We start from the raw sequence: 11,120 nt of genomic DNA, 5'->3' as shown, positions 1-11,120 counted from the left end.
CAATCTCTAGGAAAATTCCTAGAAATTATGTGGAAGCAACAATTCTGCATTGCTACAGGGACAGACAAGATACCCATCTAGCTGAAACTGGAATGTCAGGCTGGAAACTGGTTGGGTGACAGTGAATTTTGGCAAAGAGAAGACACTAAAAATAACTGAGTACTACATACAGTTGTTCAGATAACAGGCCAGGCACTGATTTGTAAGGCCAGAAGGATCTATTCATCTGCGTAATCTGACTGCTCTACAGGAGCACAGTAACTCACGTTTTACTGAAGCAAACCTGCTGAGCAGATTCGTTCTTTGCTTAGAGACACTGCTATGCCATTTGATGGCTCATTCCTACAGTTAATCACTGTTATTTAAGATAAGCCATGCCTTATTTCTTTTTGTAGCTGAACAGCTTACTTCCAGCTTCAGGATTTTGACAGGTTTGTCTCCATTAGATTGAAAAGTATTTTAGATGGTAGCTTGTATGTTCATATATAGGCTCTTATTCTATATGCAGCATCACATAATAATTGCAGGCTGAACTGTTAAATTCTCACAGTATTCAGACATTTTTTCTAAGCTAGTAATTATTTTCTGAGACTCTCGTCAGGCTCTTTACATCCTTTCCAAAACACATGCACATTTTTGCACGCTCAGCAACATGGCAAGATCCTTCAAGACTATACCAGTGATCAAAATAGGAAGGAATGTACCCCCATGCTGCAGTGGAGCTGCAAAGAGGAACTCGAGCACTTCTGGCAGGGTCACAACGGCCCAGAATGACAATTGTACCACCTTGTTGGTTTTGTTTTTAAATCAAAATGGCCCTTAGCTTTTCTATATTTTTTCCACTGCTTCTCCTACCAATCATTTTTAAGCAATTGCCCACCTTCCATAACATTTACTAAAAATTGAAAAGCCTGCAAGACATGAAGGATCAGCCAGTTTGGGGGCAGTAGCTGCCAGGAAAAAGACGGAAATGTATGCTTAGCATGGAAAGTCTACAGATCCCCTGGTCGACAATACCCAGAGAAAACTGTGCTGAGCATTCCAATCATGAAGAAAATTCAGTCTGAATTTGCATTTCATTAGGAAGGAAGCACAAATCCATGGGAGACCTGACCTCATTACATCTTCTAGTCCCATAGCTGTATAGTTGTTCTCCTGTACTGCGACTTCGGAAGGGAAATTCAAAGTCTAAGATATTCACTACCTTATGGAAAATAACTGCTCCCAAGCCCTCAAACTCTTGTCTTTTACATAATACCAGAGAATCAGGAAAGGTACAGAAGTTTTTATCATAAATACTAATGTTTGAAATTTATATTTTCTGAGATTAAGAGTGTTTTGACTAACTTTATCAGGCTGAAAAGCCATGGGATGCAGTTACAATAGAGAGAACTCTAGGGGAAGGCTAATGAATTTGAATTAATCTCAACCTTTAGAATTAACCCACACAGACACAGAGCTAGCAACAGAACTGTTTACTGGGATATAGAAAACTGCCTGCAGTGATGGAGCAGAATCAACACCAAAAATGAAACATCTCAGTGTGTTTTCACACCCAAGAAAGGCAACACACAAAAAAATTCAAAAGCTGGAAAGAAGTGATACTGCAAACAGTTGTTTACAATTGAATGGGAGAAAAAAAGAAAATCATGTAGTTACAGGTCAGACAATGTCAGAATCCGCAAAAACTCTTCTGGATCCACTTCCCCATCTCCATCCACATCTGCTTCATCAATCATCTCCTGTCAGACAACGAAGATTTGGGAGACCAGATTAGGTGGGATCTGAGAGGATGGAGGGTCATAAAGCCTAAACACCAATAAAGATCTGAGGCAAGGCTTCTTGTTAACATAACAGATTGTGTCTTGTTGCAAAGAAACAAAGCACAGTTTCCCAATCAGTAAGCCTTTACACTCCCTCCCTGAGCAAGAGAAATATGCTTGTGCTTCACAAACCTGCAGCTCCTCGTCTGTGATGTCTTCTTTAACCTCACTAGCCACCAGCTTGAGTTTCTCAAAAGAGATCTTGCCGGTGCCATCATAATCAAACAGCTTGAAACCTTTCAGGATCTCCTCTTTTGAAAATGGCTCCGCCTTAGCAAGGAAATGAAAAATGTCTTCATGCAGGCATGACATCACACCACTCTACAATCCCTACTCAGACACTTTACCCAGCAAACATTTGGAATAAAATCCAAGGCATCATTTTGAGTCACAGAGGAGGGCTATTTGCCATTGCTGTTCCTCTTTCACTTTTCTTTCACTTTTTTCCTCTTCTTTTCTCAGTGTTACCATGTATTAAAGGAAAAGCTAAAACAGAAGTTTTTTGAACAGTATGGGGACTTGGCCTGGAATATCCTGGCCAAGCTTCGTCAGGAAGAGAGAGATTAGCAACACTACTGAAGTGGAAGCCGCTGCCAAGAACGATCCAATGGCTACAGCTGTATTTTATTTCAAAAGTGAGCCAGGCTTGCGCTGGCCATTGCTGCCTTTATTTACCTCACACACAAGCAATGTGTACACAAGCCTTCAATTAGGTGTGGGCTTTGACTGAACGCCAAAGCATTACTATGGGGAAAATATGGATCTTCACTTTGCTCTTAGCATAGGTCCAAAAACACACACCCTGGCAACTCTGATGGCATGTACACAGGAATGGCAATGCCAGCTCTGACCCAGTCATCTCACCAAGCCTTGCAATGAAGTTACAAGGATGTGAGGGGAAAAACCAGTCATGCCGGCGCTGTTTGAGAACAGCCTATGTCTGCACGCAGCCAGGTACTAGAGGATACAGAGGTGTATGAGCAAAGGAATCCCAGAAGGGCAATGCAGACTAGGACACGTGAAACAAAGGGCTGGTATCAAACAGCAGATCTGAGGACACTCCACAGGCTCGAGTGGCTATTGCCCACAGGAGGGGATTTTTCATTTTCATCTGATGTCTGACATTTGCTCCCTGCTGTTTTGGTTTTGAGAAGATCTAGAACTCTGAGATTATAAATACGGAGCTGAAATTCCACATGTAAAGATTTAAAGGGGGAGAGGGGAGACTGCACTCATTCCTATTAGGTCTATCTCTGCTACGGTCTGAGGGCTGACAGTGGGACTCCTTCCTGGAGATTTCAAGTCCTTCAGTTTCCAAGGAAAGATCCCAGGCACTGCGCTCAGTGCACTCAATGATAGGGAGGAATTGTCTGCTGAAATGCAAAACTACCTGAACTAGCCATCCTAGATCCTCGTGGAAAAGGCAGGAGTGGTGAAGACAACTCACCCAAGGGCAGATATCTAAAATACCTCAGATAAAAGTCCTGTTTCTGTCCTGCAGGGAACCAGTAACCCAATCTACTGCAAGTACCTGCATTGTAAAGTTAGGCAAGAGGAATTTCAGTCTTTGCGACCAGCTGGGCTCACACACCATTTTCTGGGTCATCACCCGCAGAAATGACTCAAAGTTTATCTTCCCTGACCCATTCTCATCAACTTCAGAGATAATTCTCTTCATCTCCGCTTTTCTGAGTTCGCAGCCCAGAGCTCTCATCGTTAGCTGCCAAATGAGAAAGCAGACCAACGTCACTGTACAAGTCAAAAAGAAACAAAGCAGAAAAGACATTTGAAGCAAGCAGGTGCACATAAAGGGGGGTTGGGATGGGAAGGGGGAGGAACAACTTTTTGGCTCCGTGGAAAGATAACAGGACAAACAGCCTGTCTACAGTGCAGACAACAGAGCAGCCTTCTGACTCTGCAGTGAAACTGGGCCTGTGCCAGAAGGCTGCACACGTTCATGAAGCCAACTTGGTGACAAACCTGATTAAGAAATTTCAAATCCCACAGCCCCATTCCAGGTGCTCATTTTTGCCCATATATTGCAGCTTATCAACACAAGCACTTATTTATCAGGCCAAACAGAAAAAGGAGTTGCTGAAATCAGACGACTGAAAACAACCATCCTTGGAATGTAAAGGTCTTTTAGAGAAGACCTTTTAGAGATCCAGGATGTGATTTTTCAAGGCACAGTCTCTGACACACTACTTGCTTGCTGCTCTTCACCATTCCCATCAGCTCCTTATTGCTCCCCTGCCAATTAGCACTGCATTCCTCCATCTCAACAGTGCCAGGAAATGATATATTTGCATATGTGTACATATTTTTGTAATATTAAATTTATTTTTAACCCAGATCACTTTTCCCATGCAATTTCCTCCATGCTTCTGCAATTAGCTAGGACAATTGCACATATAATTGAGACAGCAACAAATGGAAGGGCAAGAACTGTGCTAACCAGCTTGTCTCCCAGCATCTCCACGCAGGCAAGCTGGCTCAACCCTCCTCTATAAGTGAATGGGAAGGAATTGTGTGCAAAATATCTGAGCAGCAGGAGAGGAAAGGGCTGTACAAAACACAGAACAAGCCATTCATCCTCCATTTTGTCCCTAAAGAACAGTGTTCTGTAGCTGTCTGATGTCAGCAGTACGAGGTTGTGGAAAACTGGGAGGGAAGATCTGTGGGAAGTGCCAAGGAGAAGGAAGGCTTCAGTCCTTCCTAAGGAAACCTGGCTAAAACACTGACACCATTCTTGCATGATTGCTGGCTGCATAACAAGCCAGAGTTCTAGCAGCAACGCCTGACAGCTCGGCAAGTGATCCAAAAGCAATAAGTAGCAAACACTAATTGCTCTGTAACAGCTCCACAACAGGTGGAGCTTGTAAATTATTAGGCTTATTTGTGTTTGTGAATGATTAACCTTACTTGCAACATTTCTGTTTACTGTCTCCTTTGTTTGACTACAAGTAATTTTGGTTCCGAGAGCGCTTGCGATCACAAAGCATCCCTGTCAGCTCTCCGGGCCGGGGATCCAAGCCCAAACATCCCCTGGGAGCTGCAGCCCTTCAGCTACACAAGGCACGTGCCGTCCCTTGTAAAAGCCGCTGATGCGGGGCTGCTAGAAAGCTTCGCTTGCACATCTACAGAAAGTGATTGCTGTGCAAAGGAAGAAAGCAGAGGAGACTCCTGAGCAGCAGAGGGGAACGGGCAGCTTCAGCCGCCCCGGCGTGCCTCCCTGCAGGGAGGGGCTGCTAAACCGCGCAGCCTTCGCTCCGCTCCCCGTGCTTCCATTTCACCAGTGAACACGCTGCATTTTCGCGGCTTCCTGCCTTCAGGTCCTTGACATCTATCAGGCCGGAGCCGTCGGGGTCGAACGTGTCAAAGGCCTCTCGCAGCTGCTGCCTCTGCTCAGCGCTGACCGGGAACGTGGGAGCCGGCTCCTTCCCCGGAGCCTTCGGGCCGCCAGCAGCCTGCAGCGGAGAGACCCGAGATCCTCGGACCAGCAGCAGCCCCTCCTTGGGGACCGCTCACAGGACCGGCGGATCCCACCAGCTCACCATCCCGCCGCCGGCAGCGCCCAGCCTCCCGGCGCTATGGCAACCGCGCTGCCGTTGGCCACCACACCTGCCTGTCAGCTAAAGCGTGCGAGCTGATTGGGCGAGGCGCAGAGCGGGCGGGGGCTGGTGCCGCGGCTCCGTCACGCCGCCTTCTACCCGCCCGCCGGTGTCCGCGCTGCGGGGTCGCCAGGCTTCCAGGAGGAAGGGTGCGGCGCTTCCAGAACAGCACCAGGGCTGGGGCACGGCACCAGGCTCGTCCCGAGGGAGGGAGCGAGTCGCTGTTGTGAAGGATGCAGCTTTGCGCTGGAGAAAATGAGCGTTGCGTGGTTTCGTGTGGTTTGTTTTCAACCGTGGCTCTATCCTGGAGGTTTGCTCCCAGAGAAAAGCGCACAGAATCCTTTCTAATTGGCAGCAAATAATTCGAAATAAGCCCACACTGTCCTGTATTTGAAATTTGGACGGGTGGCTCCTCTGCCTGGACAGCGTAAGTCTGAAGTGCATCATTTCTGACAAAGAATGACCCGCGTTGTGCATCTCTGCAGGAGGACCATCAGCAAGGAACTGTGTATTGCACTGCGGTTTTTAGGTTAAAAAAATGAAGTTTAAGGCTAAAAGTCAGATTTCCGCAAGGCAGGATTAAACAAAACCGTGAATCACTGCAGCAGCAATAGAAAGTCACCCGAGAATGGAGTGGAGTGGATAAAAGACTGGAAGCTGTACAGCAACCGACAAACTTGCTAATAAATTGAGCTCGTTTGATGAATAAGCCGAGCTTTTGACGTTTTTGCCGTTTTCCTGTGCGTCTTCTCCTTCGCCACACGGGGGCACAAGAGACTGCAACAATCTGCTCCCTTCTGACACATTGCTGCTATCAATCAGTTTTCAAAGGCAGAAAAAGGTCTGAAAGGAATTCTACGTAATACAGGCCGAGTTCAATTATTGTTATCTTTCATGTCTAGTTTAGTTTTCGATTTTTCCCCATGTTTATGAATTGTTCGAGTAAATTGGTCAGCAAAGGGAAAAAGGCAGATACTGACAAAAGCAAAGGAATTGTTTGAATTGAGGAGCCTGGAAGATATTAAAATTTCTGCAGAGGAAGAATTCATTCTTCTCTCATCTGAGAGTGAGGAGGGAGGATGCCAGAGGAACTGCTGGAACAAACAGAAGTAGCGGAAGGACCGGGGTGCTTGTTTCCTTCCAACACAAAGCAGAAGCCATCCTTCCCTTCTGCTCTCACCTCAGACAGATGCACTTCAAAGACAGAATACAGCGTAGTTTTGTGTCTCCAGCCAAGCATTTCGAAACTAGAGCCCTTCTGGAGATTTCAAGTCTCCACTTTGAAGTACCCATAGGAATCCTTTTTATTATTTGCCCAAAGATCAGACAGTGCTGTCCCAGTGGAGATGTGTTTTTGTATACTTCTTTCCACAACTCTGATGGTTTAAAATAAGACATTTTATTTGAAGTACAATCTTATATTTTAAACCACTGAATATTCCTGCAAACATATATATCACCAGCACTGCTAATTTTCTGCAACGAGATTCCTTTAAATGTGTGAACTGAATAGCAGGAGGTTAAGTTGCAGTAGTCCATTTACTTACTTTTTCAATTTTAAGAACATAATAAAAAAGGGGGAGGGAATAATCACCATAAGACAGCGTAAAAAAAGCTGATCCCCACAGATATGTCATATAAAGAATTCACTGTAACTGAGCCCAAGTCAAGGCATTAAACTAGAAGCTTCAACTGGGAAATACAACTTTACACTTTAAAATTTTAGTTCTTTCTTTTCCAAATCATAATGATCTGACATGTGTCTTACAGTCAGATAAGGATCTGAATACTGTTACTGAAAAATGTAATGTCTGTCTTGAAAACGAACAGTGCAAACACCTTACAAGTGCAAACAAGCAACCACGTTGCTACATGTAAGCAGGTTAAGTTGGTAACTGTTCACAAACACAAGTTTCAGATCATTTGCTTAAAAGAAAGCATTGACCTACTGTTTTGGTCTCTTTATAGAAATAAAAAGCTGGAAAAAAGTGAGGCACCTACCAGACATACACACACGTGTGCAAACAAATACAACAAAATTCAGTTTCAGTAAAGGCTGGTCTTCTTCATGATCCGCAAGAATTCCTGCTCGTTCACTTCCCCATCCCCATCTCTATCTGCTTCATCAATCATTTCCTGAAAGATATTTGTGTTCAGAAATGAGATGCAGATTAGAGTAGAATCAGAATGATTAGATTAATTCAGAATTAGAATCACTCTTTAGTAAATAGCATTGGACAGGACAGTGTTGGCTCAAAGTCAGACCTAACATGCTTTGAAGTATTTTTTAAACCAGGTAACGTGTTTAAATATGTTTTACAAAACTATGTGTAGGGTATGTCCTTTTAAAGGAGCTATCCTGGAAGAAATGGAGAGCTTGGAGCAGTTGTTCCTTTCCCATCACTGTAATTCCACAGAGAGTGACAGTTACTGTGACACAATTTAACCACGTATGCTTAACCCATCTTTGGCCTTAGAACCTATTTCTGAATTGACAGCACTTTTCTGTTTCTTTAGGGAAAGAGCTTAAATTAAGCATTACAGCTTAATAGCAAAGATCCCATGGGATGCTAGAGGACAGCATCTGAAACTGAAAATCATAGTGACCCCTGAAGTGGCTTCCTTCCCCAGTGAGAAACAGATTCTCACACTTTATTCTCAATAGTTAGACAGAGACTTCAGCTCCCCAAGCAGGAGGAGAATGAGATTGTGGCTATTTACATGGATTTAAAACTAAACATGAAACCAACTAATACACAAACATTCTACTGTCTTTCAATTCAGTGAAGAAAGCATAACCTGGACCTTTAAACACCCACAATCCACAAAGGCTGATAATGAGTGTTTGTGCATCACATGATGTAGGGGAACTGCTGGGTCACAGCTTGAACTGGTAATTGAGCATCTGGTGAAGGGGTGAAGGAGTGTGTCTGGCCCAGGGAACACAGGCAAATTGTTTACACCTGTGCTCTACGCATGGCCAGAAGGGGTGGACCTACGGTGGAGCCTCCCTGGGCTCATATAAGAGCCAGCCACAGAAGGGAGAAACCTCTTAGGTGTGGGCTGCTTGCTGAGAAGAAGTGCTGCATAGCTAGAGAGCCCCTTCACCAGCTGGGTAAGCTTGCCCTTTTCTTTCTTCTGTATACAGTCATTGTGTACCTGCTAATACTTTGCTTAGTATCACTCAGAACCTGTTAGAAGTGATGTTGTCCCTTTGTGAGGGGAACGCATGGTTGCTTACACCAGGTACAAACCTGCAGCTCTTCATCTGTAAGATTTTCACCCAGTTCTTTGGCTACACGTTTGAGGTTTTTGAAAGAGATTTTGCCAGTTTCATCATCATCAAAGAGTTTAAAAGCTTTGAGAATCTCCTCTTTGGAATCTTTATCAGCCTTAAGTTTAAGGAGAAAAGCATTAGTTATACTACATATAATACTCAGAAATTGCAATTATAGCATACAAGAATTAGAAAGACTAAGAAAGTCTCATAACTTTAAACATACACACAAAAGCTGAAGGTAGAAAGACACAGTAAGGCTGCTTGAACCTCAGGGCTTCAAGTTCTTTTCTTTCATATCTTGTTAGACAACTTCAGGATTTCAGTGTTAGGATCCTTCACTGTTAAATACTTGCTTTTACCCAATATTTTCTAGGACTTTTAAAAGCAGAAATCTCATCTGTAAATATCTTTTATCCATGTAATGCATCAATGCTCCTGACAGAGCTCTGCATGCTAGAGTTGTCTTTCATCTGTGATAAAAGTTCTGGTTCCCTTGTCATACGTGCATAAAACTGATTGTTAAAGAAGCTTATTAATGACATTTCAACCATAATATTCAAGTAAATGAGTGAACTGGCCTATGACCAGGTAAGATTTAACTTACTTGTTTAGCATTAAGAGTGAACTATAAATGAACACTTAAGCCATAATATGACAGAACTTAATGTTAGTAACTAAATTTGATGAAGCTTTAAGATAGGGAGAACGGGGAGGTGTGTGGTCTGTCTGCTTTTTCCTGCCTAAAACCAAGAGGAGGTGAAAGTGACTCATCCATTTTCAGAATTTCTTCTTCTTTGCCTTCTAAAGCTTACATACCATTTTCTGGGTCATCACTGCCAAGAAGTCATTGAAACTGATTTTTCCTGTTCCTTCCTTATCGATATCTGATATCATTTTCTTGATTTCTTCTTTCTTAGGTTCAAACCCTAGTGCTCTCATGGCCACCTGTAAGGCCAAAAGAAATTAGTCATACAAAACTACAGCAGGAAAAATATCTCTTAATGACAAACACAGTTAAACTTTGTGCCATACCACAGTAGATCATGTTCTCAATGAGAGCATCAAGGTCAAGGAGCTCTCTTAAAGCAATGTTTTTCATTGCACAAGGGCATGTTGGGATGCAGAAAACAGGCAGCCAGTTGTATTCTTCTAGACATCCTTCCTTCCTTTTCTTTAATTCCAGAGTTTCCTAAACACACTGAACCACTGTGGCGACACCCTCTTGTGAGAACTGGCAGGGAGATGGAAATAAGCTTGGGTAAAAAGATTTCTCAAAAGAAATCTGGATTAAGTCCTAGCATACCTGTTTTGGTACATAACAGTTTAATTTCTATGGTGGGGATTCATAATAAAAGAATAAAAGTATCCTGTTTTTTTAAAACAAAAAAAAAAATCAGAAACAATATTATCATGTAGTGCTGTAGTGATTTCCAGTGCTGCTAGAAGACAATACAGCTGCTTTCCTGTGAGAATTGCTACTAACCCTCTCTTTCACATGACAAATGTGACACTGAGTAACAATTCAAAAAAGCTCACTTCATGCTCTTGTGTAAGCAAAGTGGCAACTGTAAGACTTAGAAATGTCTTTGAAGGAAGGTTTAAAAAAAATTAACCATGCTTTAATACAAGTGACTCCATGCAAGAAGCTTCTGTCATACTTGCTACTCAATTGAACTCCTTGCAGACTTTAATCTGACAGCACAAAGATGGAAGCTCTTAAGCTTGCAGACCACAGGGAACTTCAGGTTTTTTCATTTTTGTGAGAAAGCCTTAATGAATGTACAGGAACACTTTGCATGGTTTCAAATGCTCCGAGCACCTGAAAGTAGTAAAAGTTACAGCTAGAGGGCGATGTGCTCATTGACAGCAAGGGTTTCACTCCAGAAAACACATCTGCAGGTCCGTTCCTGTGTCAGGCCGTGCTTTCAGCAATAGGAAGCCTCACCTTCAGCTCCTTAACATCAATGTTCCCGGTGCCATCTGTGTCAAACAGGTCGAAGGCCTCCCGGATCTCCTGCTTCTGCTCTTCAGTCAGCTCCGGCTTGGGACTCGATTTCTTCCTCTGGGACGCTGCTCCCAGCGAGGGCTTCTTGAAGCTGGAGGCCTTGGCATAGCAACACAAGAGCAAACGGGCATCAGACCGCCCCGGGAAGAGCGGGAAAGTCCTGCGGAACGGCGACCCCCTCAGCTCGCCCCGGGGCCGCTGCAGGCTGACAGGGGCGGCCCCGCGACCCCGTTGCCGGGAGGGCGGAGCCGCCGGACCGCACTCACCATCCCGGCGGCCGCTTGCCTCGGGGCGGTTCCAGTTCAGTCAGGCCGGTGCTCAATACTACCTTCCCCCATTGGCTGATGCCGCCACGCCGCTGCCATGGTAACCGTCTCTCTGATTGGTGGAGAGACGAAGGC

General features: G+C 44.2%; 2 protein-coding genes across 2 annotated transcripts; both read right to left on the bottom strand.

The window, feature by feature from the left end:
* Nucleotides 1-1,231: 1,231 nt before the first annotated feature.
* On the bottom strand, nucleotides 1,232-7,442 carry LOC125699928 (uncharacterized). Its single transcript, XM_048959974.1, has 5 exons — nucleotides 7,436-7,442; nucleotides 5,150-5,346; nucleotides 3,415-3,543; nucleotides 1,956-2,093; nucleotides 1,232-1,742 (listed from the first exon to the last, which is right to left on the bottom strand). The coding sequence occupies exons 1-5, from the start codon at nucleotides 7,440-7,442 to the stop codon at nucleotides 1,656-1,658; spliced, it is 558 nt and encodes a 185-aa protein (XP_048815931.1). The 3' UTR covers nucleotides 1,232-1,655.
* Nucleotides 7,006-11,062, bottom strand: CETN2 (centrin 2). Its single transcript, XM_048959528.1, has 5 exons — nucleotides 10,986-11,062; nucleotides 10,660-10,818; nucleotides 9,531-9,659; nucleotides 8,689-8,826; nucleotides 7,006-7,570 (listed from the first exon to the last, which is right to left on the bottom strand). Exons 1-5 carry the CDS (start codon nucleotides 10,986-10,988, stop codon nucleotides 7,481-7,483), a joined length of 519 nt encoding a protein of 172 aa, XP_048815485.1. The 5' UTR covers nucleotides 10,989-11,062; the 3' UTR covers nucleotides 7,006-7,480.
* Between the last annotated feature and the right edge of the window lie 58 nt (nucleotides 11,063-11,120).

The sequence above is a fragment of the Lagopus muta genome, chromosome 13, assembly GCF_023343835.1.
Source record: "Lagopus muta isolate bLagMut1 chromosome 13, bLagMut1 primary, whole genome shotgun sequence".
Taxonomy (NCBI): domain Eukaryota; kingdom Metazoa; phylum Chordata; class Aves; order Galliformes; family Phasianidae; genus Lagopus; species Lagopus muta.
Note: the sequence above shows the minus strand (reverse complement) of the source record. Positions and strands in the feature narration are given on the sequence as shown.